Source organism: Talpa europaea, assembly GCF_964194135.1.
Source record: "Talpa europaea genome assembly, chromosome: 6".
Classification (NCBI taxonomy): Eukaryota; Metazoa; Chordata; class Mammalia; order Eulipotyphla; family Talpidae; genus Talpa; species Talpa europaea.
Genome location: NC_140072.1, coordinates 63432132 through 63448834, shown reverse-complemented (window position 1 = coordinate 63448834; position 16703 = coordinate 63432132). Strand labels below are relative to the sequence as shown.

General features: G+C 34.3%; 1 protein-coding gene across 10 annotated transcripts in view; it reads left to right on the top strand.

Moving 5' to 3' along the window:
- EHBP1 (EH domain binding protein 1) overlaps positions 1-16703 on the top strand; it is a gene marked incomplete at its 3' end in the record, with an annotated part of 325825 nt that overhangs the window by 232139 nt on the left and 76983 nt on the right. For all 10 annotated transcript variants that reach the window (XM_084235967.1, XM_084235974.1, XM_084235973.1 and 7 more), the window contains one exon: positions 1635-1778. In XM_084235967.1, coding sequence (XP_084092093.1) covers positions 1635-1778 — 144 coding nt within the window. The remainder of the gene's footprint in view (positions 1-1634; positions 1779-16703) is intronic.

Genomic DNA, 16703 nt, shown 5'->3' with positions numbered 1-16703 from the left:
AACTAAGGCTTGGAGAGATTAATTTGCCCACAAATAAATGATAGAACTAGTATTTAAACCCAAGTTTGTTTGACTTCAAAATTCTTAAATTTCATATAATTGAATACAGTATAGTTTTATAAGTACCTGTCCAGTATTATTTATGCTTATTGTTAGTGCAAAGATTAATAGCCTGGTGTCTTGGCTGCAAATTAAATATTCATTTAACTTTGTCTATTTTTGAGAAAGTATATATTTGTAACTATTGAGTTACTTAAATACAATGACCAGTTCTATTATGTCCTATCAACATGAAGTAAAAATTATTATTACTTACACATTTCAGTTTTAGCTTTTAAATTAAGAATTTTTATTCAATCCTCTTAAAAACGTTGGGTGATAAAAATTTTCTGGAATTACATAGTGTTGATTGTTTAAAAATTTGTGCATATACTAAAATACCATTGGATTTTACACCTTAAGAAAAGCCTTTAATTGTTTTAGATCACAGAAAAAGATTTTAAAATTGTGGTATTAAAATATAAAAATTAAAAAAGACTCAAAAATGATCTATCAAAATTTTTTAAGGTTTTTTGCTATACCAAAATAAAATAATAGGTTTACTCTTTATTTTCTCTTCCTTTACTCTGAATACTTATGACTGAACTTATGATTGCAATGAAAAGGAAGAAAAAGTAATTAGGTATCAAAAAAATAGTAATAGCTCTCTAATGCTAGAGTTTTCTATTTAAGTAGAAAAAAATTTCAATCATAGTAGTATGAACATTTATACAATTTAAGAAATTATTTCCATTCACCAATGAAACTGCTTATTCTTCAAAAAGATATTATAAGATTAGGCAAGCAAAATACTGGTACAGTTCTGATATGGTTAATTGTTTTGTTGGTAAACAAAATGCGCAATGGAGAAACCAGTTTTAATTTTTTTTACCAAAATATGATAGCTTTGGGCCTCCCTGGTGGCGCAGCGGTTGAGCGCTGGGCTGCGAAGCTGCCCGCAGCCTCTGCAATGCCGGTTCAATCCCCGACCTCCGGTGAGGGTCCCACATGGCGCAACAGACCTCTCCTGCCACGCCCGCTGCTCCCCTCAGCAGTGTATTTCATGAGTCTGACTGTACCCAGTGCTTGTATAAATAAATAAATAAATCTTAAAAAAAAATTCAAGCTATGATAGCTTTGAATTTTGTACAAATGTTAATTGTCAAGAATTTTAAGACTTAATGCCACTTATTGCTGGTATACATAGAAACATGTAAGTTTGAAGGACATCTTTTTATTTTGTAAGACTAAAAATAAAATTTGCATCTTTAAAAAAAAGTATTTGCCAAAATAGCAAATATAAAGAATGTATGTATCACATACATGTGGATCTTATACCTGTGAGAATATGTTCCAATAAAAATGTAATTAAATTTAATCCAGTTTTAGACAGTAAAAGTATTTCTTGTCAAGACTTAGGTTTTCATTCCTTCCATAGTTTCTAGTCAATATTAATATTTTCTGTCTGTAATCTCATAAAACTACAGTGTTACGCCTCTGTATTATTTTGACATGTTGTATAACCATCGACTACTTTACAAATGTAGATTACATGATATTTTTTCTTTTTCTGATTTTGTATCTTTGCCTTAAAGCATCGAATGTTATCGAGACAAGAAGAACTTAAAGAAAGAGCAAGAGTTCTGCTTGAGCAAGCAAGAAGAGATGCAGCTAAAAAGGCAGAGACCAAACAGACTACCAATGCAGCCACACCACTCTGCAACAGACAGCTAAGTGATGTGAGGAACATTGGTTTAAAAAAGTTGTTCATTGTAATCATGGGGACTAAGATAACAATTTACTTTTATTTTTGCTTAGTCAGTTTTCCACAAACTTTGTTTATTGTGGGTTATTGGTACATTTATTAACCTAATAAATTCATATTTTAAGGAGCATGTATAATTATTACTATAGAGCACTGTTAGCTATGAGGAAAAATAAGGTCCTGGAATATATTTTCTACATATACAGGAGTTATCTTTTTGTTAATGTACATTTTGCAGTTTAGTTGTACTTTAAGATTATGCTTTTCTCATCAAAGTTTAATTTATTGGAAATTAATTTAATTTATAATATAATGATCCTTACCATTTATTGAATACCTACTATATATATTCTAGGCTCTGTAATGGATGTTTTACATAATACATAATAGATACAAAATATCTACTATGAAATAGATATTCAAACTACTTTCTAGACAAGAAAGCTAAGGCTGATGTGTAGGTAATTTGTACAAGATTATAGAGTCAATAAATGATAAATCCAGGATTCGAACCTGAGCCCTATCAGACTCTAGAATCAATGCTTTTTCCTATCATAGACTGCCACCCATATGTTAAATCACATCTGTAAATGGGTTTTTGTGTAACACTACATAATAATTAACATACAATAATAGAAACCCTTTAATTTAGGAGGACATGAACTTCTTTATGAATCTGAAAACTATGACAAGCCTGCCCTAACACCAAATCCACATATACATATAATTGCATGCTTTTTTTTTTTTAATTAAGATTTTTTTTTTAAGTTTCAGGTGCCTCCCCTGGTGGCACAGTGGTTGAGCGCTGGGCTGCAAAGCTGGCTGCAGCCTCTGCAGCGCTGGTTCTATCCCCGGCCACTGGCGAGGGTCCGACATGGCGCAACAGACCTCTCCTGCCATGCTCTCTGCTCCCCTCAGCAGTGTATTTTGTCAGTCTGCCAGTTCTGTTCCCCGCTCTGGCTCTGGTGAATTCTCTCACACCCTCCTGTGCTTCTGACTGTACCCAGTGCTTATATAAATAAATCTTAAAAAAAAAAAAAAAGTACTTAAAAAAAAAAAAGATCAATTTCAGGTTCACAGCAGAATTGAGAGAAAGGTACAAAGGTTTCCTGTATGGACCCAACAGATATCCTTTATACATTTCCCATCATTGGTATATTTATTAAAACTGATGAACCTACCTTTATATATCATAATCTCCCAATATCTATAGTTTACTATGGTTCACTCTTGATGTGTACATTCTGAATTTGGACAAACGTATAATGACATTTGTGGTATCATACAGAGTATTTTCAAATTTATAAATCTACTGTATTCTTTTTTTAAAACAAAAAAAAATTATTTTACTTATACAAGAGCTGGGGTACAGGCCAGAGGTGCAGGAGGGTGAGAGGGCTCCCCAGAGACAGAACCGGGAGCAGAACAGGCAGACAGACCAAAAGCACTGCTGAGGAGAGCTTTGGGCGAGACAAGAGAGGTCTGCTGCGCCATGTGGGTATCTCCAGGGCTGGCCGGGAATCAAACCCCTGCTGCAGGGGCTGCGGACAGCCTCACAACTGGTGCGCTCAACCCGCTGCACCACCAGGGAGGCCCAAATCCACTGTATTCTACCTATTCATACCTTCCCCATCTCCCAACCCCTGGGAGAAACTATCTACATAGTTTTGTCCTTTCTTAGAATGTCTTGTAGTTGTAACTATATAGTATGTACCCTTTTCTGATTAATTTTTTTCATTTACTAACGTGCATTTTAGGTTCCTCCATGTTTTTTCATGACTTGATAGGTCATTTGCTTTAAATGGTAAATATCCCGTTGTATGATGTACCAGTTTATATTTATTCACTTACCCATGAAAGGACATCTTGGTTGCTTCCAAGTTTTGGCAGTTGTAAATAAAGCTGCTATAAACATCCATGTGCAGCTTTTATGTGGACATAAGTTTTCAAACTCCTTTGGGTAAATACCTAGGAGCTTGATTGCTGGATCATATGGTAAGAGTCTGTTTACTTTAGTACAAATCATCAAACTGTCTTCCAAAGTAGCTGTATCATTTTGTATTCCCACTAGCTATGAATGAGTGTTCTTGTGATCTGTATCCTCTGCAGCACTGGGTGTTGTCAGTGTCATTCTTTGGTCATTTTCAGTGTCAGACTTTGGTCATTCTAATAGGTGTATAGTAATATCTCATTGTTTTAATTTTTATTTTCCTGATGACATGTGATATGGAACATCTTTTCATATGTTTGCTTGCCATCTATAAATCTTCTTTATAGAGATGTGTGCTAATGTCTTTGGCCTGTTTTTTTCTTTTTCCAAATTATGTTTATTGAGGTAAAATTGGCTTACATCATGTTATCTGCTTTGGGGGGTTATAAGTTTAAATCTCTACAAATTTGTATTTTCACACCCTCCCTACCACCAATGCCCAGATAATCTTCCACCATGTTCCATTGGGTTCTTCCCCCCACCCCCGCCCCGCCTACCCTGCCATACTCCCTTTAGGTGGCCTCAGTTTTACAATTAAATATTAAGAGTTTATTTTTGATTTGGCTTTGAATGACCCTTGTTATGTTTCTCTATATTCCACCTATAAGTGAGACCATTTGGTATGTCTTTCTCCTTCAGACCTATTTCGCTAAGCATTATCCTTTCCAGTTCCATCCATGTTGTCACAAATGGCAGGAGTTCATCCTGTCATCAAGTAGTATTCCATTGTGTGTCATACCCCATTTTCCTGAGCCACTCACTCCTCTGTCCTGGAGCACTTAGGCTGTTTCCATAACTTAGCTATTGTAAATAGGGCTGCAGTAAATATAGGAGTGCATATATTCCTTTGAGTTAGTGTTTTTTTAATTCAAGTAGATACCTAGGAGTAGAATTCCTAGGCCATATGGTTAAAAACGGCCTGTTTTTCAGTTCAACTATTTGGGTTTTTTTTTACTGTTGAGTTTTAAGACTTCTTTGTTTATTTTATTTTATTTTATTTATTTATTTATTTTTAAGATGTGTTTATTTATTTATACAAGCACTGGGTACAGTCAGAATCGCGAGAGGGTGAGAGAACTCACCAGAGCCAGGGCGGGGAGCAGAGCAGGCAGAAGGACCAAAGTACACTGCTGAGGGGAGCAGTGGGTGGCAGGAGAGGTCTGCGCGCCATGTGGGACCCTTGCCAGTGGCCAGGGATCGAACCGGCGCTGCAGAGGCTGCGGGCAGCTTCGCAACCCAGCGCTCAACCACTGCGCCACCGGGGAGGCCCTTCTTTGTATATTTTATATAACAATTTTTTTTTAATCAGTTTGGTCTTTTGCAAATATTTTCTTTCCATCTATGGCTTATATTCCCAGTCTCTTGGCATTGTCTTTCACAGAGCAGAAGTTTTAATTTTAATGAAATCAAGTTTATTCATTACTTTTTTCTTGGATTCTGCCTCGGTATTGTACCTCAAAAGAAATCAGTATACCCAGGGTCATCTAGGTTTTCTCCTACATTATCTTGTAGGAGTTTTACACTTTTTTTTTTGCATTTAGGTGTGTGTTCCATTTTGAGTTAATTTTTGTGAAGGATGTAAAGTTTCTATAAAAACTTCCATATACAGTTGTTGCAGTACCATTTGTTGAGAGACTATCTTTGCTCTATTGTGTTACTTTTGCTTCTTTATCAAAGATCTATTGATGGTATTTTTGGGAGTCTATTTCTGAGAACTCTTATGTTGCTTTGAACTTTTTTCCAAATACCAGACTGATTACTGTATCTTTATAGTACATCTTAAAGACACATAGTGCCACTCCACCAGCTTTGTTCTTCTCCTTTAATATTATGTTATTCTAGTTCTTTTACCAGTCCATATTGATACTACAAAATAAGCTGTTTGATTTTATTGAGATTAAATTGAATCTATGAATGAAGTTGGAAAGAAATGACCTCTTGATAGTATTGCATCTTTATTGAGAATATAAGTATTTCTGCATATATGTAGATCTTTGAATTTTTAGCAGAGCTTTGTAGTATTTCTCATATAGATCTTGTAAATATTTTGTTAGATTTATACCTAAACATTTTATTTTGGAGGAGGGGTGTACTTGTGTAAATCAAATTGAATTTTAATTTCAAATTCTACTTGTTCATTGCTGTCATAGGAAAGCAATTACCTTTTGTATATTAACCTTGAATCCTGCAACTTTAATTATTTATTCTATGAATTTTTTTCTCACTTCTTACAGGTTTTCTACATAGATGATCACATAAGCTATAAACAAAGACAGTTTCATTTCCTTCCCATGCATACTTTTTATTTTTTTAATTAATTTCTTTATTTGTATATATTTTATATCAGGTGTAGACCCCATAGAATTTCCATCACCAATTCACCCATGCACCATTGCCTTAGTCCCTTGTGCTCGTCCTGTCCTTGTTTTGATCCCTCTCCCTCCCCTGCAGAATGTTTATAATTTATAGTTGTCTGATTATTTTTGTTTTGTTGTGTTCTGGTTTTTTTAATTGTTATTATTTTTTTTCCTGATTGCTTATTCGGTTCCCCTATATTCCTACAATAAGTGAAACTATCCGATATTTTGTCTTTTTCCTTCTGACTTATTTCACTGAGCATAATCCCTTCTAGCTCCATCCATGCTACTGCAAATGGCATTAGTTTATCTTTTTTGATTGTTGAATAGTATTCCATTGTGTGTATATGCCACATCTTCTAGATCCAGTCATCTACTATTGGACGTTTGGGTTGTTTCCAGGTTTCACCTATTATAAATAGTGCATGCAGTAAACATAGGGGTACAGGTATCCTTTTGAATCAATGTTTTTGTGACCTTTGGGAAGATCCCTAGGAGTGGAAATGCTGGGTCATATGCGAGCTCATTGTTAGTAGACTGAGGAACTTCCATACAGCTTTCCAGTTTGGACCAGTTTGCACTCTCACCAGCAATGTAGGAGAGTTCCTTTTTCACATCCTCGCCAACATTTGTTGTTGCTAGTTTTTTTGATATGTGCCATTCTTACTGGTGTAAGGTAATATCTCATGGTGGGTTTGATTTGCATTTCCCTAATTATAAGGGATGTTGAACATTTTTTTTATATGCATATTGGTCTCTTTGGAAAAGTGTCTTTTAAGTTCTTCTGCCCATTTCATGACTGATTGTTTACTTTGTTTTTCTTGAGTCATGTGAGTTCTTTGTATATCTTTGTGATCTCATCAGTTGTGTGGATTCCATGCATTCTTTTTAAACTGCTTTTCAGTTACCAGTTTTATAGGCTTTGGGCATTGTTTTTTCAGACTTCAAAATCTTTACATAATAATGTGCTATGAAATCGATTTAGTGGACAACAATATTCTATATTTTAATCATTTTGTTGCTCATGAAAAGAAATAGACTAGCATGTCATACGAAATACCAGCATTTACCACATGTAGTAAACATAGTATATTTATGTATGCGAAGCTTATCTTAGTTACATGGGTATGTGTGCTTACTGGGTCTTGTCATAAAGTGTATTTTTAACCGTGTCTTGGTAAAAATATTGAGAATTACTAATCTAGAGAATCATTGTTTCTAAGGAAAAAAAATTTGTAGTCTTTATCCAGATTCTTTCAGTGCCCAGCCATCTTGCTAAATTAACAATTTGCTAATTAGGTCATATGTCAGTTATTTTACTGAGTCTCTAAACTGAGCATATTCATAATTGCATAGTGTGTGGATTTTACATTTGTTAATAATTATTAAAAATTAAATTAAATGTAATTAATTAATAAATTATTGCTTAAATCAATAATTAATTTACATGTTACTAATTACCACTATTTTATAGTTTAGAAAACTGACATATGATCAAATTAATGAATTACCCATGGTCTCACAGCTAGTGAGAGAGCCAAGAATTGAACCTAAATAATTAGACTTCAGAAATTAATTTTTTGAAGAATTGTGTTGTCATCCTTGTGAAGAAAGATATTATTATTGTATTTATTGTACAGATTAAGAAAATGAGTTAGGAAAGGGTGTTTAAATTTACCTAGGATTGCAGACAGTGGTAAAGTGGGATTAGAATTCAAATATCCTGATTTTTAAGATTGTTTGTTCTTTTAAGTTTACACAGTTGTTATTTTTTTAAAGATTTATTTATTTATGCATACAAGTACTGGGGTACAGGCCAGAGGTGTGAGGGGTGAGAGGATCCACCAGAGACAGAGTGGGGAACAGGTGGATTGACTGAAATACACTGCTGAAGGGAGCAGCGGGCGAGACAGGAGAGGTCTGCTGCGCCATGTGGGTAGCTTCCTGGCCAGCCAGGGGTAGAACTTATGCTGCAGAGGCTGCAGATAGCTTCATTGTGCTGTGCTTAACCCCTTGTGCCACTAACACCTTTTATTTCCTAAATAAAGCTTAAATTTTTAAATCAATTGTATTAGTGAGAATTCAACATTAGAAGTTAATTACTAAAACATTTATTATTCCACATATGTGCCATCTTACATATCTATAAAATGTATAACTTGTAATTTAAGAAACAAGATGCTGGTGCTTTATTGAGTTAGGTATGCTTTTACCCTGCTGGGAACTTATAACTTGCCATGCTTCCTGGAAAGCAAATGGACTTCATCAAGAATTGCTTATTTCGGGCCTCCCCTGGTGGCACAGTGGTTGAGTGCTGGGCTGCAAAGCTGCCTGCAGCCTCTGCAGTGCCGGTTTGATCCCCAATTGCTGGCGAGGGTCCCACATGGTGGGACAGACCTCTCCTGCCATGCCCGCTGCTCCCCTCAGCAATGTATTTCAGTGGCTCCTCCTGTTCTCCTCCCACTCTGTCTGTCATGAATCCTCTTACCCCCTGCACCTCTGGCCTACACCCCAGTTCGCCTATGCATAAATAAATAAAAAATAAATCTTTTTTTTTTAAGTTACAAGATTATCTGCATATGTAAAATAGGGGAAAGACCAGATAAATTCTAATAAATATATATACTTGTTAAGTGGCCATTAAAAATTATATTTTCAATAATGTGTTGAAAATATTGAAAAGACATAGGAAAATGCTCACCATTTTATTTTGTACAAAAAAGATTTAAGATGTTTTATTACATATAAACTCCTTTTGAAATAATGGAGATTGTGTTTGTATATATGCTTTGAAAAGAACAGCATGGAAAATCATCAAAATAATACTTATTCCTAAGGGTAATACAACAAATGACTTACAAGTTTTTCTTTTATTCTTTCTAGCTAAAAAGTATGATGTTAAGATAAATAAAGCAGGGAAATTTTTAGTATCCAGAAAAGATACTGTTGGCACATTGTTTTCTTAGCATAGCCAAGCAAACATGAACGTAAAGCAGTTTTATTTAAACTGGTATTATATTTCAGTATCCCTAAGATTGTGTGAGGGACATGTGTTTTTGTGTATGCACAATTTAAGGAACAAGACATAAAATGAACTCTTCTTTTTTACAGTTGATGCTATTAATTTGTGCCTAGGTATGGAATAAATGGTAGATTCTATAATGGTGGTCCTGTTCACACTGAAGAGAGAAAATTTTGATTACCTTTGATTAAGATTATATAGTGGGAAAAAAAAAAAAAAAGATTATATAGTGGGGCCTCCCCTGGTGGCGCAGCGATTGAGCGTTGGGCTGCGAAGCTGCCCGCAGCCTCTGCAGCACCGGTTCGATCCCCGGTCGCCAGCGAGGGTCCCACATGGCGCAACAGACCTCTCCTGCCATGCCCGCTGCTCCCCTCAGCAGTGTATTTCGTCGGTGTGCCTGTTATGTTCCCCGCTCTGGCTCTGGTAAATTCTCTCACCCTCCCACACTTCTGACTGTACCCAGTGCTTGTATAAATAAATAAATAAATCTTTTATAAAAAAAAAAGGAAAACACTTTAAAAAAAAGATTATATAGTGAATAGTAGTCTTTGTATCTCACAAAACACTGCATTGTTACTTTGACTGCCACTGATGTGGCTTGGGTTAGTTGTCTTATACTCATGTATTGGTTGTTCTAGTTGTTCATTTCTAGCTGCATGCTAGATTGGTCACTTTTTTGCATTTGTTTTCTACCTACTCAGTGTTACACTATATTGCTTATGAAACTATGCTTTAAATAGTTCCAACGATATTTTCTCTTACCTTTATCAGGTTATCTTTTGCTGCATAAAAAAATACTGCAGAACTTAATGGCATAAAACAACCGTTTCATTTATATTCACAGAGGCTGTGAGTTAGTCAGTAGGGGAGAAAACAACAGAAATGGCTTACTTCTGTTTCACAGTATTCAGGGCTGATTTTCAGCTAGCACCTTGTTGTACTGTCAGTTGGGAACACCTACTATGTGGCCTCTTCATATTATCTCACCACTTGGGCTAGTTTGAGAAAGTGTCCCATGAAAGTAAAGCAGAACTGCACATGGCATTATGTAATCTCTCTCTCTAAAAGTCACATAGTATCAATTCCACCATTTTTGTGGCCTAAAGCAGATGCAAAACTCCATTTGGGTTTAAGGAGTGAAAACAGATCTCATCACTCCATGTGAGAAGTGTCTCAGGCAGTGTAAGAAGAGTAAGTGGTATGGGACATACTGTTGTAGTCTCTTTTCAGTTACAGTTTAAGTGCAATTTAAAAAATTGTACACCTTCTACTATTTCATGTTTTTGAATAAATCAAGCCTATATAAGATGTGTTGTGAAGAACGTTAATTTCATGAACTAAGTAGTATACTCTAAGACTATTGTTTCTGTTTCTTGATACTCAGTGGAGCTTATAACTAGTATTGAAATGATTTAAGGAGAATGTAAAATGTCAGATTCTAAGTCCAGTATCTATAAATACAGTAGAAATGTATATAGAAGAAGGTAAACCTTGGCATTGCTTTTCAGATTTTCAGTTTAGTGTGCAACTTGATATCAGGCTGCTGTCTCTTCCAAGGACATAGTAATTTTCTCAATTTGATCTTTCTGGGCAGGTCTTATATATACAGATTAGAGTTATCTATCAGTACTGTACAGATTTTGCCAAAGTAGTATGACCAACTTGGTTGACAAAAGGAAGAAGAAAATGCCCAAGTTCATCTCTGGAACAATTGAATGTGAGCTAAGTATTACTAAAACTGGAAATTACTTAATCTCTCTAAATCTGTTTTTTTATTTGTAAAATAAAGGCAATGTTCTTTTTTTTCCTTATGTGACACTCAAATTAATGGGTGTTCATTTTGAAGGGGGTAAGGGAACCATGACTAATGCCATCCCCACTTAATGTCAGCATCCCCTTCACTCTGGAGAGATCAAAAGACTTCTGGTAAAAAAACAGGCCTAACTTGAAAAAAAGTTGGTATCTAAGTAAACCACTTGTTACTATTTTTATATGCTTACGCTATTTATGTCTTAATTTACCATGCTTTTGTTTTTTAACTTATTATAAATTATTTGTCCTTTGTAAGCTGTGTGATAATACTGAGAATTGAGTTGTTGAGATATGCTCCCCACTGATTTTTCTGTCTGTAGTTTGGCTGAGAATTTCCATTAACTAAAAAAAAAGTTTTGAAAACCCAAGGAGTGACCTTAATTCTTAAATAAGTGATACACTGACCTTAAGTCTTCAAGAGTTTACTGAAGAGCTTATTGATACTTATTCTTAAGAGACTGCTAATTTAAAACTCCTTCAGTAATTTATTTTATCCTTCTGAACTTTGTTTCTATACAGTTAACCTAGGACTTTCTGATGGACACTGAGAAAAATGAGTAGAGCTATTTTAAATATTGATATTAGAGTACTTAAATGCATACAGTGCATGGGACAATTTCCATGTACTCAGTATATGTTACCTTCTTTTGAGATTTTCATATCTAGTTCTGGGCTAAGACAGCAAGAATTTACAGAACATTCAGAGAAATGTTAAAGGATTGAAAGCAAAAATCTACTTGTAAGGAAGACAGACTTTAAAGTAATTATGTTTATTGAGGTAACATTAATTTACACTGTAACTTTTAGGGGTAATTGAGGGTTCACACTCTTCAAATATATGCTATCACACCATGCCCATCACCAGAAGACCAATAATCTTCCACCATAGTCCATAGTCTGTCTGAAGGAAAGACAGACTTACAAAATATAAAGAAGAGAAAATCAGGGAAATGTTTAAATGCTAATTTGAGTATATGAAGGCTCAATATCCTTCTGGTAGCTTCTACTTACTAAGAGACTAAACTTTACAACTTCTCAACGTGATTTCATATAAGACCCTTGCAAATCCTGTCCCCTCTCTCTAGCCCCATCCTTCAATTCTCTCCTGTTTTCACTCTACAGTTCATCTCTACTGAGTCTCTTGCAGGGAGAATGCGATACACTCTTTTTTCCTGTGTCAGTCATTGCTGTTCTTCCCTGAAATGTTCTTCCTTTCCCTTGTTAGTTTCCACTGAATATCACTTCTTGAAGTACCTCTGCTATGGCCTCTAGCAGTACCATTAATTCTCCTTCCTGTATCTTTTTCTAATATGTTGTGTATATCTCTGCTGTCATATACATGCCAGTATGTAATTAACTAATTACACATCTCTTTTCCAACTCATCTATGAACTATTCAAAGTACAAGAACCTTGTATCTCCAACAACAAGTATAAAGTATATCTGATGGTATCTAAAGCAGAATGGATTATCATTGGAAAGGTAAAAATGTTTGTCCCCCTTTCTCAAGTCAGAGAAAACGATATTTCCCACTTTGGACTTAAGACTTTCATATATTATCCATTTCTTCCTATTCTTGAATCCTATGTCATGATACCTTTCTATGTTATTATAATGGGTACATAGCAAGTCCTTGCATACACCTGCTTTTCCCATATTCTAGGACCTGTGGTTAGAGTTAATTTCACAATTAGACTGTTTTGAATCACACAGCTCTAGCAAATATTCCCTCATATAATTTGTTATAACATTAAGCTGAGAGCTAGGAAGCAGTTTCTAAGACACTGAAAACAATTCTTGTTATCTGGGGGAATTTTATGTATGAACTCTTATAATTTATCCTCAGGAAAACTTTGAATTGTAATTTCCTTTAAAAGCCACTTACAAATGTAGATACTTTAAAACCTTTTAATTTTTCTTAATTTTTCTTAAGACTGTCATTGCATATTTTAGTAAGAACTTGCTATATATACATTTTGCATTTAGATCTTTTGTAGCAAAGTAATTTCATGGTTCAGTTGTATCTTTACCTTTAGATGTTCATTTAATCTATTTCAGATATTTCCAAAAATTACTTTTCTGTAGGAGACAGGTTTCATTGCTCTGAATCTCTGCGATTTATGTTTCTTTGTTTACTATTCCTGTTATTCTATGTAGGTTTTCATATATTTTAATCATGTAAATTTTATGCAAATAGATTCTTTGTTTATTGTTTTTTATATCTACTTAAAATAATTATTTTCAAAGTATAACTTAGAAGTTTGGCAGGTTTAACAGTTTAACCATTATATAACCAAAAGGCACCTTCTTCATTATACATTTAAGCACAAACTGAAGAAAATGTAAATTTTTTGAGACATTTTAAATTGTTTTCCTTCATTACCAAGTTCCCCCTAAACTCTTTGCCCCAGAAATGCACATATAGAATTTAACAAGCTAGTCTATCTTTTGCTGACTACTTTGCATAAGAACATATTGCTTTAAAAAAGAAAACATTTAATAAATTTATCATTACATTTAGTGATGCTTATGTAATCAAATAAGTAACTGAAAGATATGTTTGCGTTTGATGTGCTGAAGTTCTAAAAATAAGAGATAACAATCCTGCTACTGAAAGTCCTTGGACTTTTTAAGATATTTGTGAAGCATTTTGAACCTATCAGAAGATTGATGCTATTTAAGTTTAATATTACTTTTTTTGTTGTTGTTTGTAAGGAATAACAAAACCTATTTTATAAATGAAAAGTTTAAGAAGAGAATCTGGATGATTCTTCAATCCAATTGGTCTACTCACTTAATTATTGTGAATTTATAAATCTTTGGTATTTCAGCCATAATTATTTTGCATAAGAGTATGGTTTACATAGGTGTTAGATACTTAGGGGCTTTTTTAAAGGAAAAGATTAGTGAAGAATTACAATATCACAATAAAACAAACTTGAAGTTTTTTCCTTAATACTTCATCAACAGGCCTACTGAATTGACCCGCTGCAATAGCTTGGCATAGTAAACTGTCTTAAGCTGTCTTCACCTGGCAAGGGTCAAACTGCAAGTATGCAGCAAGTTCTTTTCTGGAAGGCTTCCAAGATCATCTGAATCCTCTGAAGGAAATAGTATATATAGCAAAGGAATTTCAGTTTGACCAGATTTTAGTTAACTGCAGAGATCAGTAATCAAAAAAAAAAAAAAAAGTGGTGTTTTTTTTTTTTCCCCTTTCGTGATGAATCCAAATGGTTTATTGTTAAGAATAGAGAGAATGTAAGTTGCTTTTTGGTGAATTAAACCTTAATGGAAATTTTACAGCTCTGAAGGAGTGGGCCATCAACCTTGAACTTTTATGTTAATTGGAAAATACTGATTTAAATGTGACTAATCTGTCATGCTGAAAGTTGTAGCAGATTTAGCAGATTTTTATTTCACTAGATCTTTTCCAGATAACAAGAGAAACAGTTACCATCCAATTGGTAAAAGTTACTAAACATCATTTTGAAAATCTCTAATAGAAACTTTTCCCATGGTATTCATATATGTGTCCTAAGTATATAGCATCACAAAAAAATGTATATGATAGGTTATACTTTTATTTTTATGAATATTGACTCTATTACATTTAAATGACTAGCTTCTTAAGAATCATGCTTTAAAAATAAGGTCAAGCTAAATTTTTAATTTTTCCTAGTAACTCATAGTTTCAGCTCTATTACCAGGAAATAGTAGGTTAACTTTGCATTTGTAATTACTAAAATTATTTATAATCATTTATTATAAGAAATCTAAATACCTTTAATAACATACAGAGTGAGCATTTTATATTATTTAGAAATTTTTATTCTCTGTAACAGCTGGACTGTCTATACCCAGGGTACTGAGGTGAAAATATATTACTCCATCACAATTGACAGAAGATTTAATGTACATAATCCGTTTCAGACCAGTAAGACACTTTAAATGTATATAGCTCATCTTTTTCATGGTTTCATTTTGTAGAAAAATGCCAGTGTACTTACAAGTTCGATATAAATGCCTCTGTGCAAGGCAGCAGTTTTTGTTCATTATCATTTAAATAATAGTTTATTCTGTCTAAATTTAAGTTGATTTGATATCTACTATTCTAACAATGGTTCCTAGGCTGCTTGAAAAACATATTGTTAGCTTGCTAGCATATCTTCAAAGTCACACAAAACACTAGCATTGTAAGGGGGAAAAAACTCAAGCATCTTTTCTATTATGTGGCCACAAACCCCTATTCTCAATAGTCTTATTTATTTGAGGTTGCCGTGAATACATGAAGCCAGGGCTGGGTGTCTTAGCATCAGGAGCACTCCTTTTATGCTACTACTAATGGCCATAGACATTTTCCATATGAATGTTCAGTGCAGTGTTGAACGTCCCAGGATGATATCACTATTACTAAGAGATGTATTTTATATTGCCTATTCTGTTATTTCTCAGCATGCACAAGGGTAGAGTTGAAATCTTTATTCATTTCAGTTTTTAATGTTTCTTTTGTTCTCCTTATCATGTTCTGGCTTTCCCAAGGATATATGCCTTGAACGAAAAGTCACATGTGCATTACTAATTGTGTGCCATTGTATTTATAGTTCCTAGTGGTGGCACTGTGAAGCTACTAATTCCTTTGCTTCACTTGATGTAAAATAATCTGAGTGTCTTTGATAGCAGTGAAACAGTATTAATTGTTTTGTACATTTTTTGGTCACTCTTCTTAGGTGGTCTTCATAATCTATTAGAACTTTCAGCCAGATTTTTGTAATGTCATGCCTCCAGCAGTGATTAAATTGGTAATTAATGAACAGTCTTTGGCAATGTAAACCACATCCCGTTAATTTTCCCTTTTGAGTTTTTAGAAGTTGTCTTCTGTGTCAGAAATCATCGCGCCACCTTGCTATGGCCCCTTGGCATGAAACCACAACGACTTGATTTTTGCAGCCATTAGTAGATCAGAGCAGTAATTTCACACTATTTTGGTCAAGGTAATTATAATACCAAGAAATGAGTAGATTTGAAAATTCACAAAAGAAGTCCAGAAATACCAGGTGAGCTTCCTTGTGTTCACTGGAACGTTATGATTACTTTAATTGGTCTTTGTTTGATTTTAGCCGCAGAAACTATTTGTGCCACAGCAGAGCAGTGACTTTATAGTTCAGTGTTTTTGACCTCTTTGACAGGGGTGGGTGCAAAAATGAGCCCTTTGAAAATTGTCCCCCTCCCCAGAGGGGACAAACTGCACTTAAAAAGTTAAACACTAAAAAGGAAAGCTCTCTAATTTCTTAATATCTTACTCTATTTTATGAAATGCTTGTTAGCAAGTGTATTCTCTTTGTATATTTAAAATATGTGTGAATATCTTGACTTCAAAATTTTAACTATTGGTTTTCCCTGTCTGTGGGTTGTTGATGCAGTGTTTTGATTTTATAAAAGAACTTTGCAGTGCCTTAATGAAAGTGAAATTGAAATGCAGCTTTTCTTTTTGTCACAAAATAGATAAAAGTATTCCCATAGTTGACTGACTGCTTATATGTGTATTAGCCACCAGTGATACATTGTGCACATTAGAATTTAGAGTCACTTGCCTGTTGGCTTCGGAAAGGATTGTCTTCGTCACCTTTTCTGGAAACCCTTAATGAAACCAAATAGTTTGCCTGGAGTTTGGACCTAACCATTGGGGTGTTTCAAGCAGTCTTGTCAGTTGATGTTCAT